The sequence below is a fragment of the Phocoena phocoena genome, chromosome 2 (assembly GCF_963924675.1).
Source record: "Phocoena phocoena chromosome 2, mPhoPho1.1, whole genome shotgun sequence".
NCBI classification, from domain to species: domain Eukaryota; kingdom Metazoa; phylum Chordata; class Mammalia; order Artiodactyla; family Phocoenidae; genus Phocoena; species Phocoena phocoena.
Window position 1 is genome coordinate 37,026,023 of NC_089220.1, and position 22,476 is coordinate 37,048,498.

Below are 22,476 nucleotides of genomic sequence, written 5' to 3' on the forward strand. Positions count from 1 at the left end.
ATTGCATCATCTATTGATATATGTAAAGCTTAAGAAATTTTTTTTTCCCCAGACTCTCTTCATTAGACTCACTTAAAAACTGTCAATATAAAGAATATCACAAATAATGCATCAATTTAATAAAGTAATATTTTTTAAACGTCTGTGATTCTTCTCATTTCTAATGCTTACAATGTTTATTAGGTTACAATCATAGTATATATAATGTTTTATACTTCTTTTCATATGCCATAGGCGCTTTCTATGTCATGACTTGCTGCCCAGTATTTCATCCAATGGACACCATATAATTTGATTAACTATTTCTCTCGAGTTGGAAATTCAGGCAGTCCACATTTTTCACCCGAATAAATAATGTTGAATTGAACACTTGGTGCACATATCTTTTCCTTTTTGAAGGACTGTCTACTTAAATAAATGTAAAAGAAGTGGACTGCTGGGTTAAGAGGTAAGATGATTATTATGGTTCTTGAAATTTTCTGAATGCTTTCCAAAAGGGTATGTAAGCCATTATCTGCAATGTACGAATGTGAAAGTCTTGGGCTTTTATCTTTATCTGAAGTTTTTCTAATTTAGTAAGTGTATAATGTTATTAATGTTTATTTCAAACGTCTGACAATTAAAGTGGTAACCTTTCCATATTTATTTGCCAATTATAATTTTCTCTTTTGTGAATTATCTGCTCATGTTCTTTGTCCATCAGGTCTTATTTGTATGCATTCGCCACACAATAAAGAAATCAACCAAGTTTCACTATTGTATATAAATATTAAATATTTTCCCAAGAATAAGTGTGCTTAATCTTTTCGGTCATGGAATGAAAATCTACCAAGAAGCCATATACATTTTTCTTCCTTTTTATAATCTTTCTAAAGCTGAAATAGCTTTGCTGCTTTTTAACACCTACTTTCACAGAAAATGTCAAAACTTCTGACCATTTAGTAGCCTCATGTAATACTCGACATCTTCTTAAATAACATTTCTCCTCTTCACTTGCCTAAGTCAATTTCCCACTAAGAAATCGCGAAGAAATATAAAAGCTATTTCCGACTCTTAAATGCACCAATGGAGGACAGGATTTAAAAGGGGCTAGAATTGAGATGATTACTAGGTTTAACTGTAAGTTAACCAGACAAATGTCTTTTTGTTTTTTTTAATTAATTTTTTTTGGCCACTCCATGCAGTATGCAGGATATTAGTTCCCCGACCAGGGACTGAACCCATGCCCCCTGCAGTGGAGTGTGGAGTCTTAACCACTGGACCAACAGGGAGGTGCCACAAATGTCCTTTAAAATTTTTCAGAAAGTGGTATTTTGCAAAGGCTAAATCATACATCAAGCTGTGACCATGAGCTCACCTTTCCATTCAGTGTTCCATGGACCCGGTGCCATTGGCGGTTCATCTCTCCGAGATGCTCTGCAAACTCTGTTCTCTCATAGCGCTTACTTTCCACATCACAGGTGCTTAACTGAAGTAATGACTGGTTAACAAAGTCAACTATCCATTGTTTATAGTCCATTTCCATTCTAAACTCCTAAAATGAACAAAGAAAACAAAATTAAACCACCAAAGCCTGAATTGAAGCAGATGAACTGGACCTCTCCTTTGGTGCACTGTAGGGGGCGCCAGGCTCCCACCCAGTAATCAAGAGGCACCTGTCTGGAGTTATGTTCTACCCTCCCCCAACCCCACCATGCATCTGCTTTATTTGCCTGGAGAGTCTTTTGGGCAATTACACATTCCTGGGAACAGAGAGACTCACCGCTTTCAAACAGACTGAAAAGTCAAAGATGTACGGTACCATGTATGGTAGTTGCATCACAGGAACCAAAATCAAGACCCAGAGTCTGACAAAGGGTTCCTTTGAGAGGCTTCCCGAGAGCTCCACTGGAATTCAGAGCCATCCTGTGGGCTCATGGAAATGACAGGACGGGAAGTCTGAAGTTAAGACTCTCCCAGAAAACCCAGGACACCTTTAAGGAGCTCTGCCAGTTTAGGCAGCTTCTCTGTCCCTCTACGGACGGTCTAGGCCTCCCCGTTTGGATGACTTTAAGTTCTAGAGCAATCCTAAACCCTCCCAGGGCCAAGCATGTTTCTGTTAAGGCTGATACTTGTTGGGTTTATTCTGGCAAGTTCCAGCACCCCCATAGCAGACATCCAAGGGTAAAACTATGTGCTAGGTTACTAGGGCCTGTGAGAAAAATACACATAGGCCCTCTACAGATTGTACTACTCACTGAAGTTAGGATGGGATAGGACATAAAAAGGAAATCCTTGCTAATACCATGCTTTGTGATTAAGCCATTCATCTTCTGCCTACCAGAGGCTACATCCATTAGCTTATGAGGTCTTGGAAAGCAATGACCAGAGTCTTCATTCATCTTTGTGTTCCTAGTGGCGAACACCTTGCCCGGCACACAATAAGTGTTTGTGTGTGGCTTGTTAAATGTTAGTTAAATCTACTTGAAATCAAATATCATGGAGAAGGCCACATCCCTATCTACTTGTAGAAGGATATCAACTTTTCCTTACGTATTCTCTTATCCAAAGAACATTTACTTAACACCTATTGGATGCCAGGTGTTGGGCTAGGTGTGCTGTTTCAGGGAGGTAAAGGAGGAGCCCCTGCTCTCAAGAAGCTAAGTCAAGGTGGGGAGATAGGCAAGTAAGAAAATAATTATAATACCGGGTGACAGGAACTATTGATAGCACCATGGAGACACCTAATCCTGGAAAGTAAACTGATCTGGCTGGGAGAGTCAGGGTAGATTTCCAAATGAGAAGATACTTGAACTGACTCTTGAAGGATGACTAAGAAGATTCCTACAGCTAAAAGCGGGACACTGGAATTCCAGGCCAAAGGTACAGCACGTACAAAAGCAAAAGCACCAGCAAGAGAGCGCCAGGGGCGGTGGAGGGACCGCAAAGGATTTGGTTCAGGCAGAGTCCACGGTTTATGTGGGGAAATGAAGAGCCAGAGCCAGTTAAAAGCTTGGATTCTGTCCTGTGGTGATGGGAGCTACCAAAGGAATCTGGGCAGAATAAGAGCAAGTACACTAACTCCTCTCTCTAGAATCATCCACCATCCCATTCCCCACCCTTAGAATTAGTTTTTCTAAATAATATCCTCCATGCCTCTTTGTTCAGTATTTCCCTTCCAACTGACTTGCCTTCTTTATGTAATGAAAAGGCTTCTGGCTTTTTTGTATAATTACCTTGTACTTGTGAAGAAGATTTTTAACTTGAGATGCAGAACTCAGTGAATGCTCAGAGTCTTCATCTGCAGTTTGATGTTCCACATCGTTCATCCAGTTAATCATTTCTGTTATTGCTTTACGAGATGGCAATTTCTCCATCTGAAGCTGCAAAATCAAAATGATTTCCATTTAATTACCTGCAGTTAACAAAATGAATCAGGGCATCACTTAAGATAATACCTGGTTTGATAAAAGGTCTTACCACATAATTATGCAGGTTACTCACAAAAACTAACCCAGCATTCAAGCTCAGAATAAGTGATCCCAAAACAATGACAATGACCTTCACATAAACTAACACAGTGGTGCAGATAAACTGGGAAATAAAGTAATTAAGCCTGATTTCTCTCTTAAGAAAGATCCCACTGGAGGAGAGTCCAGTAATTAAGACCTATATTCAGTGGTGCCAGAGAAAAGATAGGTGGTGTCAGTGAAAATTACTGAGTCAGAGAAATGATTTTAAAAGAGTTGTGAGCTAACAAGTGAATGCTAATTCAAATGCTGGGTTTTTAACTACTTACCTGGTGAAGTTTTTCTTGGATGTCAGGAAGTTGAGTTATGAGCATTGTCCACTTTTGTTCAAACTGTGCTAAAGAAGCTCTCAGTGTCGCCGTATCAGCTTCTTTCAGGTGAAGAAGTTGGTTCCCAGTACTTAGAACTGCAGTTTTCAAGGAGGACTTTTCATCAAGTTCCTTTGAAAACTCCTAAAAGGAAACAGTTTCAAAGTTTAGAAACTTTTAAAATTTAAATGTGTCATGGAAGGACTTCCCTCGTGGCGCAGTGGTTAAGAATCCACCTGCTGGGCTTCCCTGGTGGCGCAGTGGTTGAGAGTCCGCCTGCCAGTGCAGGGGACACGGGTTTGTGCCCCGGTCCGGGAAGATCCCACATGCTAAGGAGCGGCTGGGCCTATGAGCCATGGCCGCTGAGCCTGTGCGTCCAGAGCCTGTGCTCCGCAACGGGAGAGGCCACAACAGTGAGAGGCCCGCATACGGCAAAAAAAAAAAAAAAAAAAAGAATCCACCTGCTAATGCAGGGGACATGGGTTTGAACCCTGGCCTGGGAAGATCCCACATGCCGCAGAGCAACTAAGCCCATGCACCGCAACTACTGAGCCTGCGCTCTAGAGCCCATGAGCCACAACTACTGAGCCCGCGTGCCACAACTACTGAAGCCTGCGCGCCTAGAGCCTGTGTTCTGCGACCACCGCAATGAGGAGCCCGCACACCGCAATGAAGAGTAGCTCCCGCTCACCACAACTAGAGAAAGCCCACGCCCAGCAACGAAGACCCAACACAGCCAAAAAAATAAATAAACAAATAAATATAAATAAATAATAAATAAATAAATAAGGCATGGAGTAACTAAGAGTCAGAATAACTGGTTAGAGTCCAAAACTAAATAAATGAATTCAATTCAAATAGTAAATATTTATATGTGTATGTATGCATGTGTATATGTGCTCACATGTGAGCGCACACACACACACACACACACACACACACACACACACATTTTTCCTGCTAAGTGTCAGGCACTGTTCCAGGCATTTGATATATGGTGGGGAACAAAAGAGATGGAGTTCCTGCCCCTTGAGTGGCTTATAATCTAATGGATTAATATTTTTAAAAATAGACAAATCATCAACTATAAAAAGAAAATACGGAACACAGCACTACGTTCATTTTTTTTTAAAGTTCATATTAAATGAACTAAACACAACAAATTTTTAACTAAAATATCTGAAATCTTTCCTGGTACTTACAGGTTTTTTCCAAGTATATTTAAAAAATATTTATATTTTAATATCAAAGTGAGTAATCATAGCTACAAAATATGAAAAATGGAGAAAAGACTAAGGGAAAAGACGAAAAGGTCTCAAAGTATAATTTATATCACAAAATTAATACTTTCTTTTCTTCAAAAAAAACCCCTTAAAACAACAGAACAATAACATTTTAGTAGAAACATCAATTCTGTATATAACAATTTAAAACCATGTATTTATTAGCTAACATTTATGAATTAATAATCCTGTGAGGTTTTAGGGGGCAGGTAGGGGAGTTATTTTCTGCACTTGTAAAACATGCCCCATGTCAGGGCAAGTTTTAAATATATATATATTTTATAGTGTCAATTTAAAATATACTTTATCATTATTATAAGCATATAAATCAATAGTATAAATAAATAGTTCTAAGTTTGAAGAATGCAGCTGCTATTAGCCCAAGTTTTACCCCTTATCTACAAATGATTATGGAAACTACCACACCAACTCTCCTACTTTTCCCCCGATACCTTTTTCTAACCAACAATTACCTGAGCATATTGTATTACAACTTACAAAAAAATTGTTTATGTTGCTTCTGATTGTGTCCAAGTCCTGAGACACATTGAGGGACTGCTCTTTCCAGTAGTTCAGAGTTTGCTGAGAAGATTCCAACCACTTGGTTAACTGATCTGAATCTCTGTTATAACTAATAGGAGCAAAGTGGGAGAGAAAGGAAATTAGAAACGATTGCATCCCCTGTGTATTTTCTTCTGTTTCACCATTTATTTTCTTGTGTTGACCAATCCTATTATTCAGAAAAATCATGATTTTTTAAAGAATTATACCCTGTTTAATCCCAGGTCCCAAATCTGATGCTCCTGTCATTTTCTACGACTCTATAATGACTAATCGAGAACAAAGAGGCATTTTAAAGTCTAAAATAGTCTTTTAAAAGTTTACTACAGCTATACAAAAGTAAACCCACAGGTAAGGACAGAAATTATTTTTATTCATCAAACGTCCTCTATAGATTTGTGTACAGTAAAAATATAATCAGCATTGGTATAAGTTGTATAATAGCGAATCGCTATTGGCTGGATGCCAATATATTTATCTGATGGAATGAAAATATCCAAGCAAAATGCTGTCCCTCTTGTAACTTCTAAACTTCTCTAGGTTAAGACAGCCTCCCTAAGAGGTGGGAAAGAGAATGAGGTTAAGTGTTCTATGTTTTCTACCTTCTTCAAGGGTTTCAAGAATGAAGTAAGCGAAAGACAAACACATATGATATCACTTATATGTGGAATCTAAAATATGATAAAAATGAACTTATTTACAATACAGAAACAGACTCACAGACATAGAAAACAAACTTACGGCCAGCAAAGGGGAAAGGGATGGGGAGGGATAAATTAGGAGTTTGAGATTAACAAATACATACTACTATATATAAAATAGATAAACAACAAGGTCCTGCTATAAAGCACACAGAACTATATTCAGTATCCTATTAAACCACAATGGAAAAGAATATGAAAAAGAATATATATATGAAAAAGAATATATATATGACTGAATATATATTACTGAACATGTATTATGAATCACTTTGCTATATACACCAGAAACTAACACAACATTGTAAATCAAGTATACTTCAATACAAAATAAAAAAAAATTTTTTTTAAAGATTTGATCAGTTAAAGCAAAAAAATTCTTTGAAGAACTCCAAAGACTTTTTCAAACTATTCCATCAGCTAAAATTATTTTTAAGATTTAAAAAAGTTTGGGGGGCTTCCCTGGTGGTGCAGTGGTTGAGAGTCCGCCTGCCGATGCAGGGGACACGGGTTCGTGCCCTGGTCTGGGAAGATCCCACATGCCACGGAGCGGCTGGGCCCGTGAGCCGTGGCCGCTGGGCCTGCGCGTCCGGAGCCTGTGCTCCACAACGGGAGAGGCCGCAGCAGTGAGAGACCCGCGTACCGAAAAAAAAAAAAAAATTTTTTGGAAGAGTGTAGGAAAGAGCAACATCATGACATAAAGGTAACATGTATAATTTTATAACATAATTCCTAGTTTCCACAGGACTGATTACACATTATCCTGAGTCTTGCAAACTAGCATCAGAGACTCTAGTTCCCATTTAGCCTGGAAGAGGGACTCAACTGCTTTAGACTGTCAAAAACCGTACAACAGGGGGACAGCACGTAAAATCTGGTTGACTGCAGAATCCCTCTGAGGTCTTTTTCTGATGCCAATCAATCCCTAAGAAACCACACCTGAGCAGATGCTTGAGAAGCGTTTGCAGTCTATGTAGTTCATGATCAATTTTTTTGTTTAGGGACAACCACTGCTCTTCCAGTTTTGCAATCTGGCCCTCTAGTTCAGGACAGCTCACGGAAACCACCAGCTGTTTGCCTTCATTCACAGTCTGGTAAAGCCGGGCATGCTTCTCATCGATGTTCCTTTTTATTTGCTAATAAAAATAAAGTCATAGAATGAATGATTTAAAAATTAAATCAGCCAGTCAATTCACAAATACTTCATGAAAAACCTACAGTAGAGGCTACTGAAGAAACAGTAACACTCTCCAAACCCTCAAGACTCTTGCAGTCTGGCTGAACAAACACGATTAATGGATTATTAATTATCTTCCACAATGAGAGTGTCCAATGCATTTCTACTGCACAGATTATACATGCAATATAAAATGAAAATTCACAGATTTAGACCTGATCGTTACTTCTTTCACCTAGAAACTAAAAAGGTGATGGTCTACAGGGCACACTGAGCTTGCCAGAGAGGTTTTGTGTGACCTAAAGCTTATTCTGAAAATCAAGAAATTTTATATAGAAATCAAGATTTCCTATGACTCGGGGAAAACAGGAAGCTCTAGCAAGCTCCTTTGGAAGAGGTTGTTCTCCTGGGTTCTCCTCCACCACTGTCCCCACCAGCCCTCCAACTGTCCACCCACTCAGTGACCTTTATCTCCATTCTCCTGCCTGGGCACCTGGAAGCATTTCACATTGCGGTCTAGGTATGAAGGGGATCAATAAGAAAACATTTCTTTATCACCCTTTAGACCCAAACAGTAGGGGGGAAAGCTCATTTTGAGAGTCTTCTGGATATAAGGATTCAGGAGGGAGAAGAGGATTTTAGAAGAATAAATGAAAACAACACATTGCTAATTCAACTTCATGAAAAAAAAAAAAACTTCAGAACTGTGAATGCAATGACCCCCTGAAGAGAACTCTGTCTAAAGGCAATTATCTCCTGCAGTTGGGTTCAGCTAATGACACATATCCTGACAGCTACTGAAATTTAATCTTAAAAAATAAATTATGATCAAAACAGAACATTTGCTATTTTCCAATTAACTTAAGCTTTTTTAAAAATTAATAAAAAAGTCTACCTCCAATGCCCTTTCCACCACTCCTAGCTGCAACTCCTTCTGCCTGCCCGAGTCCACAGGCTAGAATAAAATGTCCAACATTAGTTTAAAAAAAAAAAAGGTTCTAATTTTCTAAGCCTTCAGTGTGAGACACTTCATCTTAAGAGCATCTCTGAGAAGTTTGGTTTTTTTTTTTTCCAAAATATCTTTTGTTACAGTTACACGGAAATGCTATTGTTTCATGGGTTGCCCTCATAACTGAGAAGTTTTAATTTTCCCATTTTATACACGGGAGTCAGACTGCACTGGTCACTCGGTCAATGAGGTGTCAACCGGCACTGGAACATGGCTTGTTCAACACCAGAGGCCATGCAACGGACTGACCCTACATTCCCGGCCCACAGACGTCCCCTGATCAAGATACACACAAACCTCTCCATGACGCAGAAGACGATAATGACCTAAGGAACGCTATCAGTGAGATGGGCTTTACTAGATATCTGTCTTCTTTTAGTCTGGCAAATGTATTTAAAAGTCTTAGAACAATTATTTTGATTTTTTAAATATTTCTAACTTAACAGAATCACAGGCTATAGTTTAAGGTATACAGCTACTCTTGGGGAAATAATCAGGCTTCTAACAGGTTGGCTAATATGAACTGTTTCTTAATATAATAAGGTTTAAAACCAATCTGTTTTCAGCTGCATTCTTTCAGCTGTTCAGGTGGTACCTTCTGCACCCCTAGACTAACAAAGAATTAAAGAGCAGCTTCCCACCCCCATAAGACTCAGCTTTATCTGAGTTCAACTCAATATGACAAAATGGCAAAGATATCCATGGCAGCTTTCAAGACACCTAGAGAGCATAACTACAGCATTCCAGCCTCTGAAAAATGTTCCTTACAGGAGCTTAAGTGCCTCCAAGGAATGGTGGGACCCTGCCAAGTATTCCATGCTTTCTTCTTCCATTCGGTCTGGTCTGGCAACAAACCTGCCTTTGAAGTTTTAAAGTTGATATATGATAGCAACCTCTAGCTGCACAACTCAGATTCTGACCACATACATTCTAAAATTAAAACTAAGTATTTTCCGTTTCTGCAGAAAATATTTAAAACTTGTTTTTATCTGTTGGTCATGTTCTTAATACCACTTGAAAACCATTTTAAGGTTTTATCTTTTCTATGGCATTGAAATTTGAGACATAGAGACTTTGATAATAACAATATCAAACATTACACAAGAAAAAATTTCAAGTTTGAAGTCTCTTTATAACGCTGGTGGCAGGTAACAGATTATTGTTTGTCTCATAGGCTATGTCCAGTCAGGGCTTCACTGTTGTCATAAAACTAAAAATATGTTCAGAGGCCCGTGGTTTACAAAGTTCTTCCCATACTTTAGCTCATGTCCACACCCACTGACATCCACCTCCAGAGACTGGTAGCACCAGCTTGATTACCTACATGCTACAGATAAAGACACTGAGGCTTAGGGACAGAAAGCTGACGAAGTGATAAGTGACAGCCAGGACTCAAACCAAGGTCCCGACCCCACGTCAGACATGTGGTTATGTCAAGAAGCCCACAAGTAAATCTGCAGTTTCCCCAAATATGTCTCACTGTGAGTTGTGTGAGGAATGATATTTCACTTCAATTCAAATCATTCACCTTCAAAGTCAAGTAATTTAGCCAAAACACAATAAAAATACAAAGTGCTACAGACAATGACTTTGACGGCTTAAGTGGAAGCAAAATACCTGATAAAATGAAATCCTTTCCATTAATCTTTCCTCCGTCTCTTCCACCAAACTCACAGAGGGCAATGTAGATACAAGAATTTCCAGGTCCTTTTCAAGAGACGCATAGTTTTCATCAAATTCTTCCCATTTCTAAAGAATTAAGAACACATGATCAGCAGGGGGCTTTTTCTAGATTAGTTCCAGATAATGACAAAATTAATCCTAAAAACAAAAATGAACTCTGAGACCATACAAAATTAAAGCACAGATTCCAGGGGTTTCTGAGTTATAACCTACCCTAGTAAGAGCTCAGTGTCTGGTGGGAAACAACTGCACTTCCACTGCTTTGTGGAGAAGGTTTTAAAAAACCCAGTTGGTATTAGGGTTTTATGCTTGTCTCGTCAAATCGAGTAGGAAATGATAGGATTAAGTTAAAGTGATACTCTCAGCATGCACCTCTGTGGAGACCTCAGAGCCTTTCTCTTACTTGGAAAGAAAGGGGTTAACTTTGTAAAGTCTTTTTCAACAGAAGCTTCTGTTAGGCTGCTCCCAACGCTCCCTGCTCCAATCCCCAGTCCTAGGAACATTACCCAACAAACACGACCCAAACCGTTACCCTACCGTGCTGCTTGAAGAAGCTGTTTGAGAAGTTATGGGCTTACGCTTCATCAGGGGAGTAACTACTGCCTTAGCCTGAGTCTGCCTTGTCCTAGCTTTCTCCAGTTCCAGAGAAGCCCACCCCTAGGGTCTCAGCACTCTACAGAGCTGACTTAGGGACATGAAATCTTACCTGCTAGAAAATTAACCACCTTAGTAATTCTCACAGCTAGTGAAACAGCAGGTGACATGGCTGTTAGGGGCACTCACTGGATTCATGGAGTCCTTTTTTATTTAATTAATTTATTATTTATTTGGCTGTGCCACAGGGCATGTGGGATCTTAGTTCCCTGACCAGGGAGTAAACCCGTGCCCCCTGCAGTAGAAGCACGGAGTCTTAACCACTGGACCGCCAGGGAAGTCCCTCATGGAGTCTTTTTTTTAAATACGATGAACTATTACTATAAATATCAACTTGACACACTAACTAGAAAATTACTTTTATTAGCATAAAATTATACCATAGCTTATTATCACATTAAAAAGTTGAACACTGGAACTTTCCTGGTGGTGCAGTGGTTAGGAATCTGCCTGCCAGTGCAGGGGACATGGGTTTGATCCCTGGTCTGGGAAGATCCCACATGCTGTGGAGCAACTAAGCCCGTGCGCCACAACTACTGAGCCTGTGCTCTAGAGCCCGCGAGCCACAACTACTGAAGCCTGTGAGCCTAGAGCCCATGCTCCACAATGAGAAACCACTGCGACGAGAAGCCCACGCTCCGCAACGAAGAGTAGCCCCCGCTCGCCGCAACTAGAGAAAGCCCGCGTGCAGCAACGAAGACTCAATGCAACCAAAAAGAAAATAAATTAAAAAAAAAAAAGTTGAATATTTCTTTATTTTTTGTTTATTTCCTTTATGTGCTAACATCCACCGTGTTTAAGAAGTTAAAGGGGAAATAAACCTTAAAATTGAGAAAGAGCTTTACGTAAGCTTAATTTTTTTCTTTGAATCGGGACAGGACTGTCATGAATCTACTTCAGCAACAGAACATCTGGGCTTGCCCTCTTCCGGATGCACAATTTCTGAACCGCTGACTATTTCACCAAGTGATCTCATTCAAGATCTCAAAGTGCTTTCCCTTTTGTTTATTTGTTCACAAACCTGGAAGGTAGAAAGATGCTGTGCCATCCCTAACCAACATATAAGAAATCTCAGCTAACATTTCATTCCGGGAGTAGCAGTCAGAGCTGGAACAGGATTCCACATTCCTCACTGCTGGTTCCCACTTAACTACTGCTTAATAATAACCAGATACTTGTTTTCAAACCTAGAGGTGATGGTTGAAAATCCAGAATTCCCGGCTTAAGTACAAAATTTATGAAAGCCACATACCTGCAATAAACTTTGCAGCTTTATTCCACACTGGTGTGACTTTTCTTCTAGTAATTTAACTTCCTTTACTTGTTCTGCCCAAACTGTCTCTTTCTTTTGCAATAAAGAAGGAAGCATTTTGTTGGAGTATGTTTGGATCAACAGCATGTCAGCAACAAGCTTCCGGAAAAAAAGCTGTGAGATGAGGAAGATTTTAATATTTATTTATTTTTACATTGTGAAAAATCTTAAAATTCAAGTTACTTCAACATGTTATAGTGTCATTTACTTTTTAATCCAAAATCCCAGGACAGCCATGTAGAGTCAAACACACGAGAAAACAAAATAAAAATTGCCTGTGTGTCCATAGTCTTTGAGTACGAATGGAATTTTAACAAATCACAAAGAAAACTTACCCTAGGTAATATTTTCCACAAAACAGTCCATATTAAAGGGCAAACATTATTAATTAGTCGATTTAAATTTCCAGTGAGATCTTCCTATATCAGTTATTCCAAGTTTTAAGAAACTTTACAAAAAGTGGTAAAGCCACTGATGTGGCTAATTAGTTTCAAGATGATAAATTGGATGCATAGCTGTGTGAGCCCAAGAAACTCACATATTCAAGAGCCGGGGGTTCCTAAACTCTGGTTCTAACTTCTACACAATAAAATAGTTAACTAAAGGGAATTCACTGATGGGGTCTATTGGGATTCTGGTTGGTAAAAGCTCCCAGAATAGCACTTTAAGACCTTTAAAGAGGAAGGCTTTCCTTCACATGTCTCTCTATTTAGAGTCGGCTGCCCCCTCTAGTTGTTTGGGGGAGACTTCTTATTAGGTGAATCCCTTCTCTTGTTCCTTGAAAAGGATACATACAAGAGTTTATAAAAGCATATATCATAAGGTCTGACACATTGTATATATCAGTTAATATATTTTCTCCTCTCCCCCGCCATCCTTTATACAGTATTTACCTCTGAATTTTTCTTAGACTAAGGTCTACTTAATCAAAAGCCTAGACTTCAAAAAAAAAAAAAAAAAGCCTAGACTTCAGCTTATTGAAGGCAGGAACTCTGTCTTATACATTTTTATTATCAGCACTTAATTACTGCATATCTCTTGTTGATGTTCATGAGGTTTTGTTTAATGAAATGAATGGAAAACAAAAGGACTTATTGTAGCATTACGCTGGACATACATTTACGTAATTTAAATATTTCTTTTGATTTCAGTTCTCAGTAAAACCTCTCCTAACCCCCGAATTCAATTCCCTCTATTAAATGTTCTTAAAGTGTGTATGCCAAGTTTAATTTTAAATTTGTTTGAATGGCTCCTTGACAAATATGTCTTCTCAATCAACTGAAAGCTCCATAAATATTAGACACTATGTCTGTTTTCACTCACAATCATATTCTTACGAGTTTAGCAGGGTTCCTGGTACACAGGGAGCACTGTAATAGATGTTTGTTAAAAGAATGAAGGAATGATGTAAATTTCACCAGGGAAGAAAACGGATGCTCTTAGTTCACACTCAGAAAAACTTAAAGTCTATGAAAAGGTGATCTGACCCACGTGTCTTACCTTGTGATTTTGTATTTGAGCCTGTAAGGCAACTTTACTTTTGGTTTGTTGTAAGTGGTCATGAGCAAGATTTTCCTTTCCGATATTCACCAGTTCTACCATGCCTTGCAACAAAGCATCTTGCTGGCTCTCAGTGATGAAAGGGCTGCTGAGTTTTGTGTACCTGGCTCTCAGGATTCCCCACATTCTGTCAAGTACATCCTGAAAAGAAAGAGCAGGTGTGCACAGACTTTTCCATCCAACCATGAAAATAACCCAAATGAAGAACATATCTAAATTCCCTTGGTAGAAGAAAAAAGTCTTACTCTTTACAATCATAGTAATTCACGGAGAATAAATTATAAGAGTAATACTCTTTATAATTCATAGTTCTGTTCTCTGCTCAGACATACCTCTAATTTGTAAACCTCCTGGAGTAGAACAGAAGGTAAATGAAGCCTCTCCCCTTCGTCTCTTAGTTTTGCCACTCGGCTCTCAGAGTTCTGCAGCTCCACTGTATATGCATCTGCTTTCTAAAGCGAGAGACAATACAAAAAAGTAAAACCGTTTAATAAGGAGTCTACATATTCATTTTAAAAGAATTAAACATTTTGTCTTTCTCCGGAGCTGGAATCTGGATGTTCCCTGTGGGAACAACATCCTTATAGCCGTGGAAGAGGGCCAAAGTCAAGTTATTCCCTGGAAGGCTCCCCAGTCTCCCTGTGATGAAACATCCAGGTCAGGCTCAAGGAGCAGACTCTTTCACGGGTCAGAAAGAAGGGAGCATGTACATTTGTTCCAGGACTGGCCAGTTCCTTCGTGGCATCACACTCTTCTTCGTGTCTGTGGTTAAAGAGCAACCTGTTTAATGGGTTCGATTTAATATTTGGTGCTTAACCCATAGCAGACTGTGTGTGCGGTGGAGGGGTGCAGACTTAGAAAGCTAATCTTTTAGAGGCAACAGGAGAGGAGGAGATGGTCTCTTTAGACCTCAGAGAAAGGGATCTGAAAGACGTGTTCGTGTGTCTGTCTCCCTCTGCCCCTGCCGAGGCTGGAGGGAAAGGGCTCCCCATGATCTAAGACTGTTACTGTGGCAGAAACCTCTGGCTTATGCAAATAAATGGGGCTAAGGCCCTTGTGTTCTACCGAAAAAAAAAAAAAAAAAGAATTAAACAGTATAGAAAAGAATTAAGGGAAAAGTGAAAGTCCCACTTCTCTATCCTCTCCATTCTCCCCAAAGACCCACAGTTGACAGTTTGTTCCTAATGTGTTCAAAGCATGTACTGAGTAGAGGTATAGTGCACATCCTGAAACACAACAGACTGCACACATCATTGTGTTCTGCAATTTGCATTCCTCCCTTACAAGCTCCTCAGCATCTCTTCACATCAGTACAAACGTATCTGGAGCCTTTCAAACGGACATATAGTATGCCATTGTAAGGCTGCTCACTCCTTCAGCAACAGTCTGCTCTTAACGGACTTTTGGGCTATTTAGAATCTTTAATTCAAGCAGTGCAGCTAGGTCCACGCTTGAATGTTCATAAACATATTTATCTTTATGCACTTGCCTTTTTCTTTAGGATAAGTGCAAGTCCAGTACCTAGAGAAGTGCCTGAACATAGTAGGTCCTCAATTAATACTTGCTGGATAAATGGAGTGAAAGAGCTGCTGTATGCAAGAGCATTTAGGCTTAAAGTTTTGATATGTAGCCAAATGATCCCTAGATGCTGGACTAATTGGCACTCCTACAAAGAGGGTGAGGGTTTCATTTCTCAATACCCTTCCCAATACTAAACAAACTTACATTTCGGGAAGTGATTCAGAAACACAGCTTATACGCAAGACTCTCTGGTTCAAGGTTAGGTCAGTTTGAATTATTTTGACTTGATTACCTGAAGCTGTTCATCAATACTCTGGCCACTAATTTCATTCAGAGATTGTTGTAAAGATGTTTTATTCTTAATAAGTTGATCGTATAATCGCTTTATTTCATTCTGTATAAAAAGATAAATGCAGGAAACAGTGAGAATCTCACTTAGGCCTTCAGTACCTTTTTAAAGATTCAGTTGTCCTTCAGTTTCTGTGCTGTAAAAAATTTCAAACATATGCCAAAATAGGAGGAACCCCTGCATTACCAACATCCATCCAGCTTCAACAATTACTGACTTGGGCCTGGTCGTCTCTCTTCTGCACCCTCCCCTGAGCTTTCTTTTTTTGTTTTTTTTTTTTAAATTAATTAATTAATTTTTTTTATTTATGGCTGTGTTGGGTCTTCATTACTGTGCAAGGGCTTTCTCTAGTTGTGGCAAGTGGGGGCCACTCTTCATCGCAGTGCACGGGCCTCTCACTATCGCGGCCTCTCTTGTTGCGGAGCACAGGTTCCAGACGCGCAGGCTCAGTAGTTGTGGCTCATGGGCCTAGCTGCTCCGCAGCATGTGGGATCCTCCCAGACCAGGGCTCAAACCCGTGTCCCCTGCATTAACAGGCAGATTCTCAACCACTGCGCCACCAGGGAAGCCCGTCCCCTGAGCTTTCTTGACTGTACCTAACCTTCCTTCCCTCAGATTATTTGGAAGCAAATCCCAGATACCATATTATTTCACTAGTATATGTTTCAGTATGTATTTCCTAAATGATAAAGATTCCTCCCTTTAAAAATACTACAAATCGGGCTTCCCTGGTGGCGCAGTGGTTGCGAATCCGCCTGCCGATGCAGGGGATACGGCTTCGTGCCCCGATCCGGGAAGATCTCACATGCCGCGGAGCGGCTGGGCCCATGAGCCATGGCTGCTGAACCTGCGCGTCCAGAGCCTGTGCTCCGCAACGGGAGAAGCCACAACAGTGAGAGGCCCGCGTACCACACACACACACACGAAATACTACAAATCAATAATAATTCCTTAGTATTATTAACTATCGAGGCAGGGTTCACATTTCTCTAATTGCCTATACTTTTTCCTTTTGGCTTGTTGGAACCAGGATCTAAATGAGGTCCAATAGGCTGTAATGGATTAACAAGTGTCTTAAGTCCCTTGTCATCTGCAGTCCCCCTGCCCATCTCTCTCTTTTTTTGGTTTTTTGGATTTTTTGGTGTTGGGGTGGCGGGCTGGTCGTGGAGAAAAGCATACACACACATTCTATGCAGCTTGCCGCTGCCTGGGCCTGGCTGACTGCGTTCCCTTGGTGCCACTCAACATGTTCCTCCCTTGTGTCTATTTGACTTGGATCCTAGAGGCTTGATCAGATTCAGGTTTGATTTTATGGGCAAGACTCTTTCCTAAGTGATGTTCTGTTTCTTTTCTCTCTCATTAGATAGTTTTTAGTAGCTTCCTAACTAGTCCACCTGCCTCAAGTCTCTGCTCTAATCCCCATTAGACAACTGCCAGGTGGATCTGCCAGAAATGTACGTGGACTGTCATTCCTTTGCTCAAAAACTGTAATGGCTCCCCTTACCGAGAAATCCTGCCAGGTGATGCTCTTTAAGTGGCTGAATGTAACGCAGGAAAGAAACATTACTTTAGCTCAACCTAACAAATTCATACCCGAGAGTTTGGAAAGGACCTCACTTTCAAATGGTCTCCCACCATGAGCAGCTGAACTACCTTAAAGACCTTCATAGAAAGAGTGTCATCGCTTTCCTTAGCAATTCCCACTCATGAATGCTGCCAGGAATATGAATGAATGGAAATTAGAGGTCCATGCTACGACCTAAAACAGTGTCAAAGCAGCCAAGCGCCCAGACCCATACCTGATAACTGCGGTTATAGTCGAGGCCAGCTTTCAGGGACTTGCTCCTAGAGGCAGCTGTAGCCTGGATGTGCTCCAGGTAGATTTGGAGGTTATCAAAACAGTCAAGGAACAGGCTGGCGTTCTTGCCAAGACAAGTCATGGCTTTTGAAATATCATTCTTCTTGTCACTCATAGCTAAGCAAAGTTTTTTCAACTCAAGAGCCAGAGTCTGCAAAGTGGAGAGGAAGAAAGACACTGTGAACAAGGTCTGACCTTGAGAGGTTTCAGCTCTAGTTAACTAGTGGGCCGCCTGTGGTAATGGCCAACACATGGGCTTGATGGACGCTCCCTACCTCGTAGTGCACCTGCTGGGCACCGACATCCCCTCTCAGGAGCCAAGGGGTCTGCAGCATCTCCTCCACACTGCCCAGGCACTGACTGAGGGTCAGAAAGAGTTCAAGTAATTTCTTATCCAAATTTGCATATGCTTCTTCTGACACGTCTTCCTAAATCAAGAGGAGAAAAGGAAAAATAAAAATCACTAAGATTCCTCGCCTTCCTAAGCCTACATTTTCCCTGGTTTCCATTATAGTTTACAATTTATGTTATGCTTTTTTTTTTATAATTAGTCATTTCAAATGCATTGTGAACTAGGTAGCAGAATAAATAAATAAAATTAAGATGTTAACTCTGAGAGAAACAAGTTTAAGAAACTCAGTGTTAGGTAGTGAATTGACTACTGAATGGAATTAAAAGGTAAATCAAAAGATGAAGGGCTTCTTTAGTGGGGCCATCCAGGTGGAAGCATGGTCTCAGATAAATCACACTATCCCTCTTCCCACTGTTCTCCACCTCCCATATTTTAACATAGGAGAAAGTAGGTTAATGAAATCAAGTATGGCCTGGAGAAGGAAAAGAAGTCAAGAAACTTGAAGGATTCATTAGAAAAAGGTACAACATCTTAAAGGTAGGCATGGTACAGCCTGGTGACTGTAAGTAAATTAGGAGCCTGCCGAAGCTACTGATTACCCCAATTTGGGCTGTTTCCTGCCCTGTTCTTTGATGGGTACCTAAGCTATCCCGCACACCGCCTCAGTGTTAAGCCTACTCAAGGTTGGAAACCTTGCAGCTACTCCCTCCCTCCTCACCCTTGCAATCCCACAGCCCCACTGCAGACAGTACTAATCAATCAAGATCCTTGTTCCTGCCAATCCTGGACTCAGGTTTAGAAGCCTATGCACATGGTATTCTACACAACCACTACCAAATTTACCAGAGTCAGTAAGAGAGATATATTTGCAATTCTAGGACTCATTCCATTATGCGTCCTATTATTTGTTCAGTAAAGAAAATTACGACCAATTTACAATATCACATTTCCCCTCATTTTTGTTATTACAATGAGGAAAATATATAACATGCAGCTGCTACCTGTGTCTGAAGATTATTTGCTTCTTGACGGAGGTCTTCAAGTTGGGTGGTATAAGTTTTCAGTTCTTCAGTTGTTGGGTATCTAAAGTTATATATACTCACACTGGGTAGAACACTCATATTTGTGGCAACCTATTTGAAAAAGGGAAACCCTATTACAAACAGTTTGAGATCCTGTGAATGTTAACATAAAACATCAAAAATGCCTTAACATGCTATCTTCCAAGTTTACCTTCTTGGAAAGTGTTTTTTGTCTATCTTGTCATTTATAAGAAAAAAATAATTAAATTAAAATTTAAATATTTTGGACAGCTTTGAAAAGTCATGACAGGCTTTACACAGACACTTGAGGGTCCATTTAGATAACAAAACGAGGGGAAACAAAGTATAATTTGAAAAATAGAATAAAACCACTAATCTTTCAATTTGTAGGGATGCTATCTGTTTTCCAAGGTTAGCTGTTTCTTTTCCCATTTATTGGTAGACTCCTGGCATACAGCCAACTCTTACAATAGAATACAGTCACCTCCAGGGACAGATTTGCATCTTGATTTGTTATTGAAAAGCGAAATAAGTACTGAAAATGAGCTGTGACTTCAGAAAGGAGAATGATTCAGAGTTCATTTCTTTCCCAAATTGGAAAACTAACATATATAAAGGAACAGGATGGGATGGTAGATGACTCTGCTGGGGTGGAAGGGTGGAGAACAAGGGTTGTTATTCTATTGCTGGAAAAAGAATGATATATTACATGTTATAGTGTATATGACAAGGAGAAACCAAGACTAAAATCCTACCAATGAATTTGATTCAACTTTAATTGGTCAAATAAGGTTCTTGGTAGAGTAGAAGAGAACGGAAAAGTTCCCACCAGATTGGGGAATTGGGAAACCATTGACAACCTGTGCCCCGGCAGTTTGAGTGCAAAGTTAAAGGCAGAAGCTTGATTGCTGGGAGCCACGGTGCTATTCTGCTCATGGGCTCCCTGTTTAGAGAGACATCCATCAGTAGCTGGCACAGTACGAATAAACCCTTGTAATGGCAATAATCAGGTGTGATAAGGTGTGCTGGTGAGAATACCTATAGACAGGTACCATTGGCATAGGGGCCAGCACACCGCAGATGCCAAATAATATATATATATTTTTTAATGCTTGGCTTTTAGTTATTTATTTATGGTTGTGTTGGGTCTTCATTTCTGTGCAAGGGCTTTCTCTAGTTGTGGCAAGGGGGGGGGGTCACTCTTCATCGCGGTGCGTGGGCCTCTCACTATCGCGGGTCTCTCTTGTTGAGGAGCACAGGCTCCAGACGCGCAGGCTCAGTAGTTGTGGCTCACGGGCCCAGTTGCTCCGCGGCATGTGGGATCTTCCCAGACCAGGGCTCGAACCCGTGTCCCCTGCATTAGCAGGCAGATTCTCAACCACTGCTCCACCAGGTAAGCCCCCGAATAATATTTTGATGAATGAATGACACTCATATAGCAACGTATCATTTTCAAAGTTTTTTTTACATATATTATTCATTCCTTTACTCATTCAACATATAGTAACGAAGATTTTTTGATGTTCCAGTTACTACTGTGCCAGGCACTCAAATGTGAATCAGGCAGACACGGTCTTTCTTCTCATGCCATCTAATGGGGAATACAGACAAATACGCAGGTGTATAGTATAGTAAGAGCTATGATCAGGGAAGCCCAGCGTGCTATAGAAGCACAAAACGGAAGCACTTAATGCAGATTTCCAGGAAGATGAAAAGAGGACAGCTAAGTAAGAAAATCCACCTGGCATCTTTGCCTTCTGAAAATAAACAAACTGCTTTTTGAAAATAATGCAGAACATACATGTGTGTTTAATGAACGCTCGTTGGATTTTCAAAGGTAAACACACTTATTTACACTGTGTGCACATACACACTGACCTGGGGCTGCACAGGCTGAGGTAGAGGGAGCCGAATTTTTGATGAAAGTTCATGATGTAAATATTGCCATTTATCTCCACTTTGGCCCTGGGTTGACAAGATCAAGTCTGGAGCATCATTTTCAGGGCTAGATGTCTTACTGCTTTTAAGGGAAAACAAAAGGTGAAAAGAATAATCAACATACAAAAATTTTATTACATTCAGACAATGTTTTATAAGTGATATTAAAAGAAACACTGTTAACTCTCCCAACCACAATACTACCGAATGTCCGACTCTTTAAAAATATTTTACCTCACAGATGATGTCTGAGTTGTATCTTTATCATGTTGGCGATACTGAGGCCATATTTTGTTAGCATTAAATTCTATGAATTTGATTAAATCTTTCTGTTCCATTGGTTTTAACTCCAGAACCTATAATTGAATAAGATTCAAATAGTCCAATCAATCAAGGTTTTCAGTTAGTACCCAAGGGTTTCTTCTGTTGAGATCAGCTGATTTGGAATCACTTCCTAAATCATTATCTACTATTATTCTTTCTTGCTTGTTCTCGTTAACTTTTATTTTTCAAAAACTTATTTAAAATATTCACACAATGACCAAGTATTGTTAAATATATGCTACACACATGGAAAACCACCAAAAATATACTAACACATTTTGAAACAACAGGGAAAGAAGTGTTGCAGTTACAGAGGTAAGTTCACCCTGAAGATATTTGCTTAGTTTGATATAAGACGCAAGTTAATAAGGCAGCCAAGTTCCAGTATCCCCAACTGTAGCAGATGAAAGCAAAGCAGCTACTGCAGTAAACGCTCAAAACTCAGAGCTGCGGCACACACAGGAACACTCACACATCACACTTTCTATTCAGTCACGTAAGAAAACACTCCAATGGCCTTTCAGTATTTAGTTCAATGGGAAATTCCATACAGAAAGCTTTATTCTTATCTTTATAACTGTTCGGGGCTGAAATTACCTGTTGCTGCTGGAAATCTTTTTGTCTGCTAAACTGTGGCCTTTCAGTTACAAGAGATTCAAATTCAGAAAGGTTATCTGGTTGGAGAACTTTCTGATGCTCAGAAGATTTCTTTAGCATGGTAGAATGCTGCAAAACATTTTATGATGGCAGACTATTTATTTAAAATGGTGACCTATTTCAATTCTAATAATGCGACTACACAATGGAAAAGTTTTATGTGAAGTAAATGACTGTATTTTGTTAATTACAATAATTATACACTACGATTTAATGTACTTATTTCATAATGACTTCAAAAACCACTATGTTTGATGAAGTGGTCGTTTTATCATTCCTCAACTTAACTCATCCAATGAGTTACTAAAAGCTAGGAAATCTATTGCACTTTTTTACTGAGGACAAAGTGAAATGGATATAAAAAACAGACATGGTATTATGCTTATGAACTCAAATTTCCCCTACGTCTAAAACGTAAGTAGTTGCTTTAAAAGAGAGAGAACATATTAGGATAAAAGGGGATCCATACAGCCTGTGTATTTGGAGCCAATCTTATTTCTGTGAATGTAAGTCCTCTTAAGTAGAAACCACCAACTCATAAGTATGGATGCAAATCTTACATAGTAAGATCCTACTCACAAGATGAACATTTGCATTTATATACACAGAATGCTTTTAAAAGTCACAGCACACTTTAGCTGTATGATACTTTCATCAGTATATGTGAATATTTATAA

At 39.7% G+C, this 22,476-nt stretch overlaps 2 protein-coding genes across 3 annotated transcripts in view; one reads left to right on the forward strand and one right to left on the reverse strand.

The window, feature by feature from the left end:
* The window catches only part of ESR2 (estrogen receptor 2), a 188,442-nt gene that overhangs the window by 135,583 nt on the left and 30,383 nt on the right, over nt 1–22,476 (forward strand). The window lies entirely within an intron of this gene.
* SYNE2 (spectrin repeat containing nuclear envelope protein 2) overlaps nt 1–22,476 on the reverse strand; it is a 281,501-nt gene that overhangs the window by 72,568 nt on the left and 186,457 nt on the right. For both annotated transcript variants that reach the window (XM_065871886.1, XM_065871885.1), the window contains exons 67-82: nt 21,740–21,868; nt 21,053–21,174; nt 20,759–20,900; nt 18,839–18,970; nt 17,761–17,913; nt 17,427–17,636; nt 15,571–15,672; nt 14,090–14,209; nt 13,698–13,898; nt 12,138–12,311; nt 10,166–10,297; nt 7,302–7,498; nt 5,599–5,731; nt 3,779–3,961; nt 3,216–3,362; nt 1,358–1,534 (exon numbers count right to left, since the gene is read on the reverse strand). In XM_065871886.1, coding sequence (XP_065727958.1) covers nt 1,358–1,534; nt 3,216–3,362; nt 3,779–3,961; nt 5,599–5,731; nt 7,302–7,498; nt 10,166–10,297; nt 12,138–12,311; nt 13,698–13,898; nt 14,090–14,209; nt 15,571–15,672; nt 17,427–17,636; nt 17,761–17,913; nt 18,839–18,970; nt 20,759–20,900; nt 21,053–21,174; nt 21,740–21,868 — 2,454 coding nt within the window. The remainder of the gene's footprint in view (nt 1–1,357; nt 1,535–3,215; nt 3,363–3,778; nt 3,962–5,598; nt 5,732–7,301; nt 7,499–10,165; nt 10,298–12,137; nt 12,312–13,697; nt 13,899–14,089; nt 14,210–15,570; nt 15,673–17,426; nt 17,637–17,760; nt 17,914–18,838; nt 18,971–20,758; nt 20,901–21,052; nt 21,175–21,739; nt 21,869–22,476) is intronic.